At 44.5% G+C, this 20,990-nt stretch overlaps 1 protein-coding gene across 6 annotated transcripts in view; it reads left to right on the top strand.

Annotated features, from left to right (window-relative positions):
- Nucleotides 1–5,945: 5,945 nt before the first annotated feature.
- Nucleotides 5,946–20,990, top strand: part of LOC119651667 (polypeptide N-acetylgalactosaminyltransferase 2) — a 424,411-nt gene continuing 409,366 nt past the window's right edge. Inside the window, exons 1-3 of one of the 6 annotated variants that reach the window (XM_038055369.1) lie at nucleotides 18,120–18,293; nucleotides 18,504–18,623; nucleotides 18,998–19,260. In XM_038055369.1, coding sequence (XP_037911297.1) covers nucleotides 19,174–19,260 — 87 coding nt within the window. In that variant the 5' untranslated portion in view covers nucleotides 18,120–18,293; nucleotides 18,504–18,623; nucleotides 18,998–19,173. The other 5 variants (XM_038055377.1, XM_038055402.1, XM_038055393.1 and 2 more) reach the window with 5 other exon arrangements.

A 20,990-nucleotide genomic window follows, 5' to 3' on the forward strand; every position in this document is an offset into this window, starting at 1 on the left:
CTACTACTGATCGCGAAGAGCCCGATCGGATTGCTTTTACGGCGTGGGTGAGTTAAAAACCAACTGACCTTATGGCAGGCTCTCTGCCTGAACAATCTGTCACCAATGACGAGGCGGTGGAAGTTGCAGAATCCCCAAAATCCCCAGAGTACAAAAGCACATTGCCGCAAGAAGGAGAGGAGTACTCTCCAGAGTTCCACCATCTTTCTTCGCCTAGGTCCAGAATGTCCAGTATATAATGCTGGAATTTCCGCTCAAGTTGGAGAAAGTAAGCATTCTCAGGACCCTAGCTACCGTTATCGAGGAGCGTGCGCACACCCCAGAAACCAATCATCGTTTTCGATAATCTTACTTTGGTTTTAGGAAATGGGCCAGATTTTATATATTTTTTGACTCATCCTCTGAAATGCAATTCGTGCTTTCAAGTTACGTTATTTGACGTAGCAAAAGCTGTTTGTGATAAATTTATCTCTACTTTCAAGTTAAGTACAATAGGAAACAAAAGCAAATCTACCACCGTTTGGCTGGTACAAATTGCGTTGGCAGTTATTAATCGACATGGTCTAAAGTACGTGGGAAAAAGCAACCAGAAGTTAATGGAGGAATGGCAGTGCTATAAGACTGGGAAATGTCTGCCGGGTCAATTAGTTTTTCATATATTGCGGTAATAATCACTCACCTGTGTTAGTTCTTGTGTAAAACGGCATTTCAAGTATGAGCAGCCTGGAACATACCCTGTTAGCCAACCTGCATAGTGAGCTTCTCCTTTGTTCATATAATTGGAAAAAAACATTCTATTGTCTACGAAATGTATTTATTTATACCGTGCAACTAGTAATTAAATGATTGCCCCCCCCCCTAATTAGCACTCTGTTCACTCCCACTTTCACCTTCAAGTATGTATGCACATGGTATTTAGGATCAGTATCTGCAACACTCCAACAATTTATTGGATATAAATTTCGATCAATGCTATGCTATGCTATATGCTGCACTCATATAACAGTACCGGGAGATACACGTACGTAGGATGTAAATGTAGGATGTTGTCCAGGAGAAACTATATAAATTTCGGAATTCAAGGGATATACTCCAGACAGATTTAGCATTACTTAAAGGAGCAACAACATCGAACACCGAACTTTAAGTGGATGGAAATCTTCAAAAGACGCTCACGCTAGAGTGTAGGATTTTTAAGCACTAAAATTACCCCTGACTACCCTGCTTGCCTCGTGGAACCATCAGATAGATACATCATAGGCTGAAGTTAACTCACTTTAACTAGATCTCCTTTCTTCTATGCGTGGCGTTCTTTAGTAAACGCACCTTCCTGACTTCTTCACAATCGTGCCGGTATGCTAACATTCTCCAGACAAAGTTTTACAGAGACAGAATTTCATCTAGAGTTCCGTCTACATTTGTGCTTCCCTCCACGAATCTTGGGCTTTGTAAGAATACATGGGCTGGGTCCTCCAGGACCCCACCGCAATTTGAACTCTAAAGTGAGGTGTCCAATTTAAACCTGAGAGAAACAGGATGGGATTACAATTGATCTTTCTATGTCTTCTCTCCAACCATCCCAATGGTAGCGATCAACCTGTATGTCCAAGAACATTTGAACCACGAGGGGTCCCTTCTATGTTGTTATTTACCAACAGATATCGGCATTTTTCACTGCCGGTAAAGGAGAAATATGTTGAAAATACCCCGGATCAACGCTATCAGCCAATCTAAAACTGCATTATGAAATTGCTTTACGTATTAACGCAACCTAGATGAAGTGGCGTTCGACAACTGGCGTTTTTTGTGATGGACGTATCAACGAACGTCTCAAATCTAAAATTTACCGCAATATCGTCCGTCCTGTCGCTCTCTATTTGAGTTTTAGCCAACCATAAAAGAAGATGTTGCGTTGGACTAGTGGCGTGACACGTTTTGATCACATTCGAAATGAGGATATCCGCGATGGATATGGGTTTGCACCGATCTTGGGAAAATTGCTTCCTCAGTGGCGCTGATAGGCGAAATTACTTCGAATGTCGTCAATGTTTATGGAAGTGGAGGCAGAAATGTCTTCTTTGAAATGAGCTCGAAATATTCTTGCCTATCCATCGCGGCTTGTTGTTGGGTAAGCGAAGTACCGTTCTTGTCATTAACGCAACAGAAGCGTTTGATATCCTATGTGCATTCGTGTTGGCTTTTAATCAGTCGATACATATCTCTCTCGCCATTCCGGAGGTCCAGAGTATCGTAAAGATCTTTGGACCGTTCGGGTGACCGCGATCACTTTCTTTGCTTCCCGTTTGGTATTCTTATATATTTGCCACTTAGGGAGCGTTTTATCGTTGAAAAACTTGTGGTGAAGACATTTCCTTTTACGAACCTTTATTTCAACATCGTCATTCCAAAGTTAGGGATCTCAGTTAACGAACCGCTTACCTGACTTGGTGAACCCCGAGGGTGTATTGGCCACTTTGTGGATTGTATCTTCAACTTGCTTCCACGAACTGCTCAAATCTGCACTTTTCGGGAAAAAATTTAGATACGTTACTTCTAGGTTCATTTACAAAGAAGCCCTGTTCCTTCAAGATCAGGAACACTACAGTGAGAGGCTTAAAATCGATCAAATACAGGGGCAGGTTAAACTAAATGAATTCAAAAAAGCAAGCGATGACGGCTTTACGGTTTCTTACCAGGGCAGAGGCAAATTGTCAAACGCTGCCTCACCTCTGCCCTGGGAGCAGCGTGACCGTAGCGGCTCGCAGATGTTGAGTGCTCCTTTATATAATTCGTAGAACACGACATGCCTACGAATTATATTGAGCGCAAATCCGCCTTATTGACGAGAGCTTGGCCAGAGCTGAAAATATTCGCCGTCATTGCTTGCTTTTTTGAAAAGTTTGGGTGCAAGCCCTAAGCGAGGGGTCCGTGGACCAGGAAAGAGGGAGTAAGTTCCTCCCCATTTGGTCCGGTCCAGCATTATTATTATTATTATTTTGTTAAGGGAAAGTCGCACCGCGTCCTTGAAGAACTATTGTGCCCCTTTTACTGGTTATAGTGTACCTGTTGATCATAGTATCTCAAGCAGGCCAGTAACCGTTAGGAACTTTAGTATGTTCCCCACTTCCAGAAGTTTCAGCTTTGCATCTGGTATTAAGTGTTCTCCCAGATGTATCGACCTACTTTGCACAAGTGCTGGACACTGTCCCAGGACGTGCATAGAGGTTTCGTCCTCCTCCTCACAGAACCTGCAGGCAGTGTCCGTAGATATCCCTAGCTTCCCTAGGTGGTAGTTCAGCCGACAATGACCAGTGAGAATTCCCACTATGATTCGGAGGTTCTTTTTGGTGAGGTTTAAGCAATCCTTTGTGCGCATGGGTTCGTATCCCCCAATAAGCACCCTGGACTGCTCCATCCCTGGTAGGCCCGCCCAATATAGCTCCCTCAACCGTTTTTCTTCGTTTCTTAGATTCATAGCCATGAAACCGTTTCCGATTCCACAGAAGGGTTCTGGCCCGTATAAAGGCATCCCTGCTCCCTTCTTGGCTAGTTCATCCGCTGCCTCATTGCCTTCCAGCCCAGCATGGCCTGGAACCCAAAGTATCCAGACCTTGTTGGACGAGCCGAGTGTATTCAGTCTCTCAAGGCATTCCCATACCAGTTTAGAGTTCACCTGGTTGGACCTAAGTGCCTTGATCGCTGCTTGGCTATCGGTGAGAATAGCTATGTTCTGCCCCCTGTAGTTCCTTTGCAGATTAAAGGAGGCACATTTGTCTATGGCGTAAATTTCCGCCTGGAATATGCTAGTGTACCTGCCCATTGGCTCAAAGTACATTTTCCTTGGACCAATGACACCGGCACCCGCTCCCTCTGCTGGGAGGGATCCGTCAGTGTACCAAGTAATCAGTTGCTGGTTTAAGCCGTATGTCACAGCCACGCTTTCCCAGTTTGTCTTGTTACTCCAACGTGTTTCAAACTTCTTATCGAAGTGAAACCTCGTTGTCATGTTGTCCCTCGGTATCAGTAATTCGGGATACCGCCTAGAAAGGATATCAATCTTCCTTCGATTTAGGCAGCTCCCCGCCTCACTCATGCTACCGGCCATCCTGAATATTGATCTCCTTGCCTGCATCTGTATGTGCAGATGGAGAGGGGTTAACCCCAGAAGGACCTCCAGGGATGCCGTTGGGCATGTCCTCATTGCCCCACTGATACACACGCAAGCCAGCCTTTGGAGCTTATGTAATTCCCTGGCTTGTGAGCTGAGTTGGGTTCTTTCTGCCCAGATTACCGCTCCATAGGTAATCATTGGTCTTACTATTGCAGTATATATCCAAAGTAGTATCTTCGGGCTACAACCCCATTTTTTTCCTGCTATGGATCTGCAAGTCATCAGAGCCCTCGTGGTTTTCCGACAAGTGTTTCCGACATGTGTCTTCCAGAGTAATTTTTGGTCTAGCGTGATTCCCAAGTATTTGACCTCTGTTTCTCGTTTCACCTCCATATCATGTAATGTTATGGCTTTCAGGTGATCCAGTTTACGCCTCCTAGTGAATGGTACTATGGTGGTTTTGGTTGGGTTGATCCGCAATCCCACCTTCCTGCACCAGGCACTAGTAACCCTTAATCCAGTTTGGATTCTATCACATAGGGTATCTTCATATTTGCCCCTACAGATTAGAACAATGTCGTCCGCGTAGCCCTGGACTTGTATTCCAGTATTTGTTAACACGTCCAGGAGTTCATCCACTACCATACTCCACATCAGCGGCGATAGTACTCCGCCCTGTGGACAGCCTTGAGTGGTGTTCATGATAATAGAGTTTGTACCTGTTTATACCTCTATTTGTCTGCTTTCTAGCATTTTGCCCATCCAGAGTGCCAGGGTGTTTCCCACTCCTTTGCGGCTCAGGGCATCCTGTATCTCTGTGTGCGATGTGTTGTCGAATGCTCCTTCGATATCCAAAAACGCGCACAGTGCAATTTCTTTTGTTTCAATGGCGTCCCGTAGTACCTCTGTCAGCTGATACAGAGCAGTTTCAGTTGACCTTCCTGCCCGGTAAGCGTGTTGACAGTGATGTCCAGCATTAAGTTGATGCGGACTTAGGACCCCATCATTCTCAAAACGAATACTAAATGAATACCTAAAATCGAATCCCCACTAATTCACTCTCATTCAGTAGTGTCTACTATCTTCGATGTAAGAAAGTAGCTCGTAGCACCAAAACCAAACTAATTCTCTACCAAGCCCTCAGATAAGAAACTATATGTTACAGGGACCCTACGTATATTGCCGGCTCAACGAAAACCATGAAAGGATGCTTGCCATGCGAACACCGGGTTTTACGACATTGCACTAGTATACCGACAAGCAAGGTCCAGGGCACGTTCTCAACCTTGCCCAAATATTTTTCAAGGGTACGAAGCCCCTCCAATCTCTGTGGGTGCTGCTAAATGGATAATAATAGATAAATGAATTAAGTTAAATATTGTTTATTTGTACTCCTGAACTGCTATACAAAAATAAAATCAATTTTAAATCTAGACTTAGGAAAGCTTTTATTACTTTGATATATTGAGTGATGTGATCCATATTTTTCTTTTCTATTCTTTCAGCAAATATAACCAGGCCGAGGAAGAACGGCGAGGATACTTTACGTACATAGAGCAAATAAATAAAAATTGGGCGCACCTGACATTCCTTACACCATTCTTTTCTCAAATTTTCTAAAAAATCGAATATAACATCTACTCACAGTGCAACCGTCACCATACTTCCACTATGCAATGTAAACACAATTTGATGGGGTGGTATTTCAATGAGGGGAGCGCTACGCTGCAGCGAAAATGCCCTTGTGGCTGGGGTTGTGTGCCGGAATGGTCTCCTTGCGCCGTCTTCACTGCTCTCCTTTAGTCTTTCTCCGGGTTTTCCTCAAACGTCTCTTTCGGTAACAGATTCGTACCACGCGTTCTATTTTCCCAAAAACACCGTATCCCTAGCGTTCAATAAACATCTGAAAATTCTTAAGTGCGGAAAAATCAATTGTAGAAAAATAGGTGGCTAAGCTAGCAAAATGATACCGCGGCTAAAATACCAAGATTTGGAGACGTTATCCTCGTGGAAAAAGGAAGGAATTGTCGAAAGACTACTGTCGCCACTATGACCACTCCAAAGGAGCTGCGCCACCACCCTAAAACCTGTGCAATGTTAAAAATAGTGTCTTCCGTGTTTTGGTGTTCAACTGAAAATAGTGCCCGTCTGGGGTTGAGCCTGTAGAAGGCTTAATGCGAACGGGTTAAATCGATGCAATGGTGCCTGTTTTGTGCCGATTGGTGCAGTGAATTAAGATAAAAGGAGGCAAAATAAATACAGCGAAATTATGAAAATTCGACGCCAATTAGGTCAAAAGGATTTGGAAATCAGGTTAGCTCAAAGTGTTTGCGGGTAGGTTGGAAAGTCGGAAAAGGTGTCAGTAAATACTAAGAGTGCCTATTTCGAAGAGTGCATATAAAGAATTTTATGGCGGTATTGCCAACACTATATAAAAGATAATGAACGTGTTAGAGACCTAACCTTTTATAATTCCCATATATTTCGTGATAAAATGCAACCCCCATGCTTCCACAGAATTTCCATCAAAAGATCTCTGAATAGAAAAAGTGACACAAATTCAAGTCGCGAAGGAATTTTTTCCTGGCTGTATCGAGCACAGCTTTTCGAGCACCAATTTTCTAGAATAGGTTTCATTTCCTAAATTCGTTCGGATTTTCACCTGGGAATACAATCAAAGGAAAACGAAGTGAAGGAAAATCTTGCGGGGGACTGACTAACGAATGGTGAAACAAATTGTTGTTAGCAAATTAGAAAATTTCTGTTCTTTCCCATATGAATAAACTAACTCCGGATATAACTATCTCTACTTCGTGCTAAGACGGAACATTATGCTTCTGAGTCGGTAGTTCTTTGGTATTTATTTTACCTCGCCATAGTCCGCCAGACAGTGTGTTGACAAACCTGTTTGAAAGCTTAGGCCTAATCCATTATCTGCCCAGCCACGCCGAAATATCCTACTACGTTACTTCCGTCAATCAAGAGAGCTTTCGCACACGTTGGAAGAAAAGATGTTATGAATCCCCAACCTGGTGTCATAGAATATCCTAAGTTTATGTATTAAATGAAGAGTTTAGGCTATACAAACCCAGAATAAATCTATCCCTTCCAACCAATTTCCTTGGTCCTACAATTTCGTATTACGGTGTAACAAAATAGACAGTTAACTAAGGATTGCTACTGCGATAGACTGGCTTGTACAATATGTACACGTCCCCAGCAACGCAACCCAGAATGCTAGCTTTCTTCAAACTTAAACCAGAATTCCAATCATAGGACCTGGGCATTCCACTCTGAAAACTACTCCTCTCTATCTTGCCGCATTGAAATTCTGTATTCTAGCAAGTTAAGTGCTAGCAGACGTGAACCAAGTGTCGAACGCTTAACAACGGCTACCAGAAGGCTCGCCTTCATGACCTGGGAGCCTTTCGTGAGAGGACAGCAAGGTTTCGGTCCAAGCTAAAGAGCATCACAATTCTACACCAACAGAGATTTCCGATATAGTGGAGAAGGATGCTGCACGCTGTTGAGGAGATACTTCATAAAAGTGACATTGTGATTATGATGGATGATCTAAATGATATTTGAATGAAAGGCAGGGTTTTGATGACAACAGTAATAAAGGTGAATTTCTGCAGCTTTCACCACCTCGTCATCAGCAGCATATTGTTCAAGCACCAGCACCGCAAAGTCAGTTAGGGTTCAATTACCTGATAACGAACTACTCAAATTACAAACAAATTTAGCAATTTTTCTCTGGATACACCTAACAAAAGGTACTAACACCGATCTAAAAAGGGTCATCATTTGACGGTCCCTTATCTTGGCTTTCGAGTCGCTACTGTATTTAGGCCGCCGTCAAAAGTATTTCTATCCGTGGCACGGGTGAATGGCTAATGGGGGTGAGGATGACGTTCTGAACCTTTGTTACCGCGACTTAACAAGAAAATTGCGTCGCAGAATATACGAGGCAAAATGAAACCCACAATTTCATTGTTCAGAAAGGCAGAAATGGCGAAATTAAGAACGAATTCACTACTTTTTACCGCATCACCAAAGAACTTGTATGTAGCCTTCTGAAACTCCTGTGAGAAATTTTGACCACAGCCCTCTTATCCAAGATCTTGGTCAGGTAACTCTTACTTTTTTAACATTTGAGTACCACCACAATGCATGGATACCGACCCTTTTTCGTCATAGAGGTGAAGTCAAATAATCTTCCATCAGAACGCGAAATAGGAACAAAGCCGTCGATCTAAATGGTCGTCCTGCAAAACTATTCCGTCTTAGGAAGGACGGAGTTCATCTGGCGGAGAGAGGATAGGAGGAGTATTTACAACCAACAGGATGTGGATCTTCCTATACCGATCACATCAACTCCCTTCGATACTTTTCCTTCTCCTAATCGGTGACGTTATCCATATTCCCTTGGCTGGAGGACATGGAGGAATTCAATGGGGGATGTGATTCTTCAAACACCATGACAATGCTGAGGAAATTTATTTACTGCTTCATAGGGAGCCAAACAGAGTTGTATTAAAGATAAATAGCGATGTAGTGAAAGTTCACAATCGAATTTACAGAATAATGAATGCGCGGAAGAGTATTGAATGCGCTGAAGGGGTTGTCTATCTAAGAAAAGTTATTCCTGCCAACGTCGCTACCAACACTAATGGCGGTTAACACATTAACAGCAGTAAGTCTACCTTCGCTGTTTTGACAAAAATTTGAAAATATCACTATCGCAACATCTATATCAAGATGAGATGGTTTCGTGCCAACCTTTTCAATGCATATATAGTAGTACTGCATGGGAAATGACCGCCTTTCTTACTCGAAAGCTCCAAATTTTCATCGACTGATGTCTGCCTCATTTCATAGGAGACTCTGGTTTAAGATAATAATAAATAAGGAATTCTGCGGGGCTTGTAGCAGATAGATCGCCTTTACAGAAACGCACGTAAGTGTGGTTGTAGCACTCAGCCTCACGTAGGGGTTTATAGCACCCGTATATAACCGTTGATTTTGACTCTATAATCGGCTCGAAATATTCCAAAGATTCGGTCTTAGAATGGAACCCTGCGCTACCACGATGTGATCACCAAACCAATCTAGCTTCCAACATCTTGTAGAACAGGGAGCGTCTGATAAGATAATTCCCTCAATATTCGCAAGAGGTGGATAAACATATGGAAAGAATTTTTTAGTGTTCCTGGCATATTTGCTGCTTAATGTGAAGCGAAATCGACGGCTGTATGCCTCAGCTTGGTGAACTACTTCTGCGACCTCCAACTCCGCTCCAGGACCAATCTACTAAGGGTACAAATCTCCAGTACCCCACGTCGTGCCTGCGTCGCAAATATAGAACAATTAGTATGTACACAGCAGCTAAAGGTTTTCTTTCCCTCTGTTCAACTGCGCGAACCTTACCACCATCTACAGACAAACAAAATAGGTCTAGTAGGCCAATAGCAGAAGACAAGTTTGAGTAGTTCTTGTGGGATATCGTTGGGTCCCGAATGCAGGAAGAATGACGTCCTTACAGTATGGTTCACATGTTCTGAACTACATGAAACCCGATTTTCGGGTGATTAGTTTTCGCGTGGTCAAAGAGTAGTACAGGTCCAAGGTCGAAACGTGGATTGGTACCGACGATGGAGCATAAAACCTGGGAAACGTTTGCTGAACCAACACCAACAGCTCTACTACCAAACCCTATCGCCACCTCCACTCGGTGATCGCTGGGAGTTCATTCTTAACGAAAAGCTGCAGACAGAGAAGAATGAATGTGAGCCTCCCGCACCTAACTACGGGACAAGTTGTACCAAATGATCCTCCAGGTTGGGGGTTGAGTAAGGCTGACAACCCTACACTGAAAAAACTTAATACGAAGCTACAACATGAGCCTCGGACTGGACTGATACACAACGACGAACGCGGCAACGACAACGGAATAACGATTTGCGCATTTTCTCATTGAACGTGCGCTCCCTGTACAGACCGAATGCTGCTGAACAGCTAGCCGATACTCTGTCCCAATATAGGGCTGATGTAATAGCGATACAGGAAATGCGTTCGACAGCGACAGGTTTCCTAGAGAAGAGTTGCTACACCATATATTATAGTGGCCATCCAGCAAACCATGTGTTCGGAGTAGGTTTCTTAGACAGGCAAAAAATGAAACCTTCTGTTACCGGCTTCGAAAACATAACGGAGCGGCACTTTGTGCTTGCGAGGCAAATTTAGAAACATAAGCCTCATTAACGTTCACACCGCTACAGATTAGACTGCAGAATCGGAGAAGGATACCTTCTACGAGGCAGTAGAGCGAACCCTCGAAGCTTGCCCCAGACATGATATCACAATGATGCTTGGGGATTTCAACAGCCAAGTAGGGACGGAGCCCATATTCAGGTGACACGTTGGCTCCCATAGCTTACATGAAAATACAAATGATAACGGACTGCGGACTATTCAATTAGCAATGTTACACGAAATGGTTAAGTCCTTGGGGTTTTAACGTAGGTACCTTTCATGGAGACTTAATCCTACGGTCTTCTTAAGACACGGATTGATTTTGGGACCACAATCAGAGTCCCGCTGTGACAAGCAACAACGGTACCAGTCTATACCAAGTGCATGGCTTAACATTCATACTGGTGGATGCAAAACCTAGCTAAATCTCTACCGAACTAAGGAGTACGGCACCCCTGTTGAAACGCAACACCACGCCGAGTCCCGAAGGTCTCTTCTCGCTTGAGCATCACCAACAATCCCCAGGAAGCTCCCACTAAGGGGCCAACCGCCAACAACCGAGCTGTACTCATATACGACAGGAATTCTCCCGAAGTATATGAGTCCATGGGCTACCCCGATTCCCATGGTATCGGTATACCCCTGGTAAGGTTTCGTGGCCGAAGCCACTTCAGATGAGCTCCCGTGCAGACTCGGGTCTGATCGCCCTAATTAAGCCTTGGAGCATTCGCCTACTACATCACGGCCGGCAAGCCAATGCGATACAGCGTTTCCAGGTGCCACCACGTGGAGGTTCTCCTCGGCCACTTGGTTTTGGTTCAGCCGACAGGGTTACCGCCCCGCCACCTCAGAGCACCACACGAAATGGTTGTTGAAAATACCTGATTTCCGCGGAAAGCGGCCTCTCCAAACGGGACCACTTTCAAGCAAATTGACCACGTGCTGATGGAACGCGCCACGTCTCAGCCTTGATGAATGTCAGAACGTATAGGGGGGCCAATATAGATTCGGATCACTATCTCGTTGATATGATGCCCCAAGTTCCAATAACAACACCACCCAGAACGCCCTCTGACAACCAGGTGAAAGTTAAAACTGAAGCCATCCACAACAATGACAACGAATGTGAGCTAGGAACGAAACTGAAGAATGCCGTATACCTAGTAATGCTGCATTCTCAAAAAACACGGGCACGCGCAGAGACTTATCACGAACTCCGTCGAGCGGAGAAGCGACTTCACACACGGAAAAAGGAAGCCTAGGAGAACCAACAAGTCTGTGTACTAGAAAAGTACAGGAAGCAACCGCACCAGGCACCAAGTCAGCAGGATGAAGCCTTATACACCTCGATGCTCATCCTGCCGACACAAAGAGGGAAATCTGATTTCCGACAGAATGGGCATATTGAAGCGATGGGTTGAGTACTTTGACGAACTACTGAACAACCAGAACATCGGCCAGTTGGAGGTACCGCCAACTGAAGACGACGGACAAATACTGCCACCACCAAGTTTAGGAGAAACAGTCCGTGCAATTCATCGGCTAAAAAATCATAAGGCGCCAGGAGCCGATAGAATTACAGCCGACTTGATTAAATATGAAGGCAACCAATTACACGACGTGGTTCATCAACTTGTGCTCAAGGTATGGGACAGCGAATCAATGCCTGACGACTGGCAAGGAGGCATTATCTGTCTCATACATGAAAAGGGAGATATCACACTGTGCAACAATTATAGAGGTATCACGTTGCTGAGTACCATCTATAAGATATTCTCCTCTATCTTGCTAGGCCGGATAGCATCATACGTCCAGAACGTCATTGGCCCATACCAAAGAGGCTTCACTCCAGGCAAATCAGCAACAGATCAGATTTTCTCCCTGCGGCAAACTGTACACGCTATGAGAGAATTCGGTATCTCAATGAAATTGATAAGACTGACTAGGCTGACCCTGACCAATATGCGAGGCCAGATAAAAGCAGCAGGATCATTCTCAAGACCATTCAACATCAACAACGAAGTGCAAGGGACTGAATGCACCACCGGATGCACGTTTAGCGCAACAAAAACCTCTCGCTGGGTGCATCGGCGACGGCTACCCGAAGCGCAGTACCACGTCGCCATGCAATCTTTGCCCCGTAAGCAGATGTTGCTTCTTGGTCTACACGCACGGACTGCCAGAATGTTTTCCTGGCGTTTCTTTCTGTGGACCATTAGCATCCCCATATTAGGCGCAGTGTTCCTTTGTCACTATGGGATGCTGGTGGACCTGCAGAAAGGGGCTTTGATAGACCCCGCAACCTCAAAATGACACTCTTTCGATAATTTTCGGGGATGTTGCCGACCACCGCAATCGCGCACACCTGAGAAAGCATCGCAACATTGCTACGGAGAGTAGTTTCTCCAGGGCGGTTGAGCACGATGTGTAGCACCACATCAACATTACCGGCTCCCAAATCTTCTCAAAGGTGCGTCAACTTTCATCCAAGAAGCTTGCTGTTGCGAAGAAAGAGTTTGAAGACTTGATGGAACAGGGTATCTGCAGACCATCGAATAGCTGTTGGTCCTCCCCACTTTATTTGGCCCCTAAGCTAAACGGCGAATGGTGGCCATGTGGAGATTATAGGCGTCTGAATACTCAGACGGTTCCAGACAGTTCCATTGCCCTTCTCTCCTGCGCGACGAACCCTTCGGAAGATTATCAGATATCCTCACTGTAATTTACCCCAGTTCCCTTTTTATTCTTTGCGATGACTTTAGTCTCCTTAAGCTCATTTGGTCTAACGTTACCAGTTCTCCATCTCTCCTCAACAACTACTCTATCCTTATCTTCCACCCCAGAAATCACTTGAATGGAGGTGTTCATGTTGTCTACTCTGATTGGCCTTTACATTCTTTATCCCAGTCTCCAGAATCTCCTTTTTATGCCACCTCTAATACTCCTTAATTCACTGGCAAAACATTTGCCTGACCTCGCATACTGAAGGCGGTTAGTACGCCCGCGTTCAACGAGTTTGAATTCAAAGTTCAACCGGTCTGAATTCAACCCTGGTACTTATCAACTGAGATTTCATACACAAAATACGATCAAGTCTTCGGCTCTTTGCATACTATTCTATCATATATACTTCTTTGTTCGGCCCTTTTATTCTCCAAAGCACTGCACTTGTATCCATTCTGGTTTAAAATTGAACTTCATACAAATACCGCTGTAAATCCCACGGCAAAAAAAAATAATAGCCTTCCGGAAACCACTTTGATTTCGCTCACTTCAAAGCTATGCAAACTAAAGTGATTGATAAATAACTCCAGGAAGGAGTTTCTGGTCTGTGTTGAGGTCGCTTCCCTATCCTTGCAGGTCTTACACCCCAAAACGCACGCACCGCCCTCCCTATGTCCAATAAATCCGCAGACTCCTCCGCTGATCTTCCTCATTTCACATGATTTATTTTGAAACTCTCGGTTTATAAATGCTCTCCTATCTCCTTTTCCACCACCTTCAAAACAGAAATTAATCCGTTGTAGATTATGGCCTATGGCCTATGCTTCCCTGTTCCTATAACAACAGTCACGGTCTTAGGAGCGGCCACTGATACCTACCTACCCTACCATGGCCTATGGCATATGGCATATGGCCTGTGAGGCAAACCTGACAAATGTTTCGAAGTTGTTCATTTCTTACTTTTCCTAGCAAAACTTCGCTGATATAATCTCCATACACAAAGTGGCGATTGTGATTCTACCTCGCTCCTTTTTTATTGTACGAAAATCCTCCAGTGATACGTTATATAGGTAAAAACCAGCACTTTCTTATGCACCGTTAGTCCACTGATACCAAGCTACCAGGCTGCACCAACTGTGTGGCAAATTTCCTAAATTCCTCGTGTTATCTACTCGGGTTTCTCTAAGGACTTTACCTCATTCCATAGATCAAAACCGAGGGAATCGTCGACGTAGATAAAGGATTAATGACATTTATGACGCGAGGGTTCTACCTCATTTGATCTCAGTAATTAATAATAGACGCTATGGTCTGGTCAGCTAATAAAGGCAATGAATGCCGCCAAGCATTCCACTCATCCGCGATTTTGCGCACTCGCTAACGACTTTGGATCTAGCGAAGGCGTATCACCAAATTCCTGTCGCTCTCGAAGACATTCCGAAGACGACTATCTGCACACCTTTTGGACTCATCGAATTTGTTAGGATGACTTTCATCTTGTGCAACGCTGAGCAGACTTTCCAAAGGTTCACCCACTCTGTCTTGCGCAACTTGAACTTTTGTTTCGTGTACATGGATCATGTTTTGGTCGCTTCCTCTTCAGAATCCGAGCACTTGAGCATTTTTCCACATTTCCTTGAGGCCGGCCTTGTCCTAAACGTTGAGAAATACAGATTTCTCCAGGGCTGATGAAATTTCTCGGCCAATTAATGACCCCTGACGGTATCCAACCTGATCTAGACAAAGTTGTGGCGATAAAAAACTTCCCCCTACCAACCACAATAAAGGATATGCAAAGGTTCTTGGACCCAAAACTAAAGACTGAGGCCGTCCATGCGTTTGGGTAGGTCAAACAACAGCTTGTTGGTGTAGCACTGCTGGTATTTCCACAGCCGTAAGTACCCCTAGCTGCGCTCCTTGATGTTTCGATTCAGCGGTAGGCGCAACTCTTCACCAACGGGTGAATCAAATTTGGCAACCGTTGAGTTTCTTTTCAAAACAGCTCAATCCAGCTCAACGCAACTACAGCCCCTTCGATCTTGAGCTCCTCGCCACGTACCTCGTTATAACATACTTCCGTTTCTCCCTTACGGGCAGGCCGTTCACCGTGTTCACGAACCACAAGCCACTTATGTTCGCGCTTAGACAAAGGCCCGACAAAGGCTCCTCATCAGCTCCGGCACTTAAGTTATATCAGCCAATTTACTTCTTATATCCAACACGTATCTGGAAAAAACAGTGTTTTTGCTGACGGTTTGTCTCCAACCTCGGAGGTCACAGTCCCCGCTGCGGTCGATTATACGGCAATCGCCTAGGCACACATTTTCGGCTTAAACTCTTATTTACTCTGCGAGACATCAGATAAGGGACCTAGGCCATTCATTTCGACCGAGTTTCGCAGGGAAGTATTCTACGCAATACACGATCTTGCGCACCCAGGCATCAGGACGACGAACCGTTAAGTCACTGATAAATACTTCTGGCCGTCCATGAACAAGAATGTGAACTCTTGTATATACCGGGCTTTGGTATTTCAGCCGTTACCATCAGGGAATGCAATTCGGATCTACTCTTTTCGCGGAGTTAGGAAAGCTGCTTGACTTTAAACGGCATACTGCATACCATCCACAGTCCAATGATATGCTGGAACGTTGACACTCAACGCTCGCTCGATCCATTGTAGTCGGGATCCTTGCCTTTCATCCTTCTCGGTGTCCGCGCAACCCAGCGGAAGAATTCGCTGCCAGCCCCGCGGAGATGGTGTACTGGGAGAATCTGCATCTCCGCACCGACTCTGTACTGCATATAAGAGCAGGGTTAAGCGTCTCTAGAATGCTGCTTCTGCTCGGGGTCGCAGTTTCGAGTGTTCGGCCGAGTCCACCGTCCCGACACGCGACATCAGAGGTCAATACCCGCAGGGATCTTGAGAGACAAGTCTTCATTAGGGTGGACGCCCCTCGGAGGCCACTACAAACACCATACGAGGAACCCTTTAGGGTACTGGAACGAGGTGAGCACTCGTTCAAGCTCTACGCACAGGGCGGGCCCAATGGGCCTCCTTGTCGAGGCTTCAAAAAGCGCTTCGAAGCTGGGCGCAGATGTCAGGAAACCGTTTTTATCAATAGCCTCAGGGATTCTAGTCTCGTCCGCCGGCAGAGGAGGCCAACTAAAAACCACCTTGTCAATTCAACGTAAAAATTCAAACTTTGAAATTGGCCTACTAGTGAAAAGTGTTAAGAGCTGTGATAAAGAATCTTGATAACCGGGATTGAATCGAATGCAATGAAAGATTAAATTAAACCTCCATGTAACTAACTTGACTACTGTGCTGCTACCGTCGTACAGGTTTGCCTGTGCATGACACGTAGTTATCTTTGATGCTTGGTAATTTTAAAAAAATTGGAATTGACTTTTGCCAACTACGAAGGCACTTTAAGAAAATTGACGGTGCAAATCTGTCAATTCCGTTTCATTCATTGAAAAAAATTGGGTGGAATCCTTATTGTCATATGTCAGTTTTTATCAAATTAATGAAACGGCGGAAAAAAACACTAGCAGTTGAGATATAGAAGGAAAAAATGAAATATTTGATCGAGAACTTGAGGCCAAATATCTCGTCATGACGTATTGCGTCCTTGGTCACTACTCTCCTTAGGCTTAGAAGGGGAGGGGATTCAAATGCGGTCTTCAGCGATCTTATCCTTTTTTTCATATTTCTTGGCTCAAACCATTTTTTATATACCTTTTATGAGTCTTTCTGTGAGTTTGTAACAGTCGTTGAAGTTGAGGATGGTCTAGAGTGAATATTCGAATTAGTTATGGCCAGTCTGGGAGGCAGTCCAGTCCCATTGAAATATCGCATTAACGCACGCTGGTGCTAGCCTGGCTTGGCTCCCTGACATATCATCAACTAAATTTCCGGCTTCCTTAAATAGCATTAGAACTGCACCGGCAACAGCAACATAAAGTTCACTAATGGGCCGCCACCGTCACATAGATCGCTAATTTAAATACCTGGAAGCCTTTGAAATTTCCCATCCTAGAATGTTCCCCAGCGCATTCTGCAGTAAATCAACATTCCGGAAGTTTGAGTCTCCAAGTTCCTCAGCAACAACCCCTGGTTTTCGGATAGGATATATAAATGTCTTGCAACCATTAATCTAAAGAGATTGTAGCGTCTTTCCCTGCAGATCCTTAAATTAAAATTTCAAATACCTTAAATGAGAGAAATCTCAGTTATGCTTCAAGCACCTTTTTGACGTAATTTTAAAGGTGTTTTAGGACTGCACTTGCACCGAAATGCAATTTTCCTAATTAGCAAATGCAAATAAGATAAATTATTTTCCTACCCAATTTAATTCATATTTTATGCACGCTGTTTGCTTACACGTAACTCCACCGCGCTACTAAACCGTCCAATGTGAGCATATGAACTGAGATACTTAGCGTACACAACTTCTGGCTAAGTCAGTTACTATTTATGAAAGTTTTACCCAAAATGCGAAAACTCGGTGCTTTCCTAAAGCTGGCAATTCTTCAATTTCAGTAGTTTGACATCTTGGAATGTTTACAAGCCCCACTGGGGAGCCGGGAACCTTCAGTCATTCATGTCACTCTCACCTTCTCGCAAGTGAGCAGCTTTCCCCCCAATAAATAGCTTCTCTTCAATTCGCCGCAGCTTTTACACTCACTCCGAGAGCTGCGTGCTGTGGGAGCAGAGCTCCATCGCTGGCACTAGCTCGTCCCAGCGGCCCCACGTGCTCTTTCGTTGCACTGAGCGCGGCGAATAGATGCAGATGCTGCGGGCGAACTGCCCCATGAGGAAGAGGGGCAGAGCGCCTTCTTCGCCCGAAGCGTGCTGCAGGCGGGCGTGGGAGTTGGGGACCCGCTCCTTCGCACTGGGGAACGGGCAGATAACGTGAGAGTTTCCCCTTTCGCTGGTATGCAAATTACTGAAGATGGGCCTGAGATGAAGCGCTAAGCATGGGTTAAGCGAATTTCGGGCCGTGGTGGCGCGAATTAACCGGTGGAAGGTCGCCACTAGCCACTGTTGCCGACCCGCAGTCAGTCTTATGCAGTCGGCTGTTTACTCTAGCTCGGCTTGAGCGTGGCGCGCGAGCAATTCGCTTCCATTCGGTCTGACAGAGCGTGCGAAATTTGGTACCACTCGACGGTTGTTGGTAGCGCGTTTTTGGCGTCAGAGGTATTGCCTGGCTTTCAGTGCGAATTCATTACTGTTCGAAAGCATTTCCCCCGGCTGCACTCGTTTCACTGGCGGCGTCACTTTTATGCCTCTTTCAAGAAGCCAATTAGCTCGAGTCATAAAACTGATGCCCCCCAATTAGCAGAAATCGTCCGTTGGATACATATTTCCCTCAATTAATTCTAATTATTCTTGGTGTTCGCGGAGCAGCTGCTTCCCGACTATTGGCTCCACACTCACAGAGATCACTCTGGGAAAAGTGCATTCCTTTAATGAATTTGCATTCCGGTAAGCACCTAAGCCACTGCGGAGCGCTGACGGTGAAAGGCGGTAGGACCTGGAAGCCCTCGTAGACGCGACTTGATTGAATTATTGCTGAATTAATTACCGACGTTCTTCGATTAGTCCGACCGCGTTAATTTCGTGAGGCGACGAAAGCGATAATCCAATAATTGTCGCCCCTCGTCTGCACTTAGATTGTTGATTCGCGTCACCTCCGTGGCTAGAATTGGAATTGCCGCGGCGATTCGCGGCGCTACGTCACCGTTACCGGAGATTTTTCCACTTTAAGCAATCACACGCAATCAATTTTCTTCGATTTGTTTACATTCGCCCGGGGAAAATTTATTGTAGTGGAAAATAAAGTGTTCGCGGCAGGTCGAGGAGTGTTCAATTAGAATAAATTGAATTTCTGATTTTTCCAGCTTAATTCGACTTGCCTGATTCGACCAGTTTGTTTGTTTATTTATTCCTCCTCCAATCGATAATCCAGGAGATCGCGGGTTCTGTGATTCTGATTTGCTTTCCTCCGTTTCGGTGAAAGTAGTGTGAATTTGTGAAGTTTTCAGTGGTTAAGGATTAAGAGGAAATCGCCAGCAACATGCGAAGAAATGTTAAATTGGTCGCCTTCGTGACCATTCTCTGGATGTTCTTCATGGTCTACTACTTCCAGACGAACAGTGGAAAGGTGAGTGTTTTGCAGGTCTATTTACTATAAGTGCCTTATATACAAACTACCCCCATATTTTTATGTTATGCGTGGCAGTAACATATGGGCCAAATACCACGGAATACTGTCAAGTGAGTTTGTGTAATGCAAACAGAAAAATGAATTGTTTATGCATATTCTGTGCGTCCTGTGCCTTATCCTTACGACAAGGTGAAATCATATTTAGCTGGCCCCCTTAGGAAAAAATAGTGTGTTGAAAGAAAGACAAGCTGCGACAAACCAGTACTTAAGGACTAATAACGCTAAAATTGATGCAGTTTGGATATTTGAACTGTCTTTTGATTTAAAGTAATCGTATCGAAAGGAACGCTTTATCCAGAGCTAGACCGCTCTTGATAAATTTTGTTTTTATCAATTCCGGGAATTCATAATAAACGGCGCCCAACGTGGGAGTAAAAATCACATTCGCCCTAACTTCTCCCAAGGTTTCTGCTCAGGACATAAATAAACTCATCATATTAAAACGGACAGGTTTGTCTGTGCATGACACATAATTAACTTTAATGGTTGGAAGTAGTCAAGTAACCATCCGGAACCGAATTTTGTCAACTAAGAAGGCGCTTGAGGGAAAGTGGCCGTGCAAATCTGCCCGCACTTAATACAGGTTCTAAGTAGTGAGAATCGGCTGTGCATGAATTCCGTTGCGTTACCTACTTTAGAAATTCACGTGGAGTCCTTGTTTCTCACAGGTCATTATTAAAAGTAAAACGTGTCTCCATTTCATCTGAATTTCATCAAATAAATGAAACTACGGTAAAAATATTAGTGTGTGGATCGATGTAAAATAAGAGCGCAAAAAAAAACAAAAAGGTGGATCGACCGCGTGGTGCTGAATATATCGCTACAACGGATTTCATCTTTAGTCGATACTTTCCTTAGATTCAAAGGAGTCAAACGCGGTCTTTGGAGTTCGCATCCCAATTTATCCCATTTAGAGTCTTGATTTGATTTTGTACCGGACGTGTAAGTTGAAGATGATCAGATGGAACATTTAGATTAATTATGGCCAACCAAAGAGGCAAAATACCTAAGCCCAGTCTCACTGTAGTGTACCGTTGATACAAGCTTGTGCTAGCTAGATAATGTGAAGGAAGGGACATTTAGAGGTTCCCTAATATATCTTTCTACAGGCAAAAGAAATCCCTGTAGTTGCTACTGCTTACGTCAAGCACTTTGACAGCGTCCCATACATCTGGCTATGTTCGTATGGCAATAATCTCAAACTAATAAAGTTTTCCGCGACAGTTGTGAAAGTTTGGCATGTGACCTTGTCACTGTACTCATCTGAGGGTATGAAGCGTTGATCCGCATATAAAGAGGCATTTTCCGGAAGATTCATTGTGTCTCTTTTGGATACTGAATGATACTGAAAGGCGTAAATTCCAAATTAAACTGCGACACATTTGATTTACTTAGATGACATCAAGTTTTATGCTGATAATGATAACCATCTCAGTGTCTGGATAGCTGCGTGGGCAGAGTACAAGACTATCATACGAAAGGTCGCGGTTCGAATCTCACTGGTGTGATTTGACGTTAGATACCAGTCGACTCAGCTGTGAATGAGCACCTGAGTCAAATCAGGGTAATAATTTCGGGCGAGGGCAATGCTGACCACACTGCCTTCTACAGTGTATTGTAGTGTACCGTTAAGGTTAAGAATGAAGTGCTCTGATGCACTTTAAGGC

This window comes from Hermetia illucens, chromosome 1, assembly GCF_905115235.1.
Source record: "Hermetia illucens chromosome 1, iHerIll2.2.curated.20191125, whole genome shotgun sequence".
In the NCBI taxonomy this organism is placed as follows: domain Eukaryota; kingdom Metazoa; phylum Arthropoda; class Insecta; order Diptera; family Stratiomyidae; genus Hermetia; species Hermetia illucens.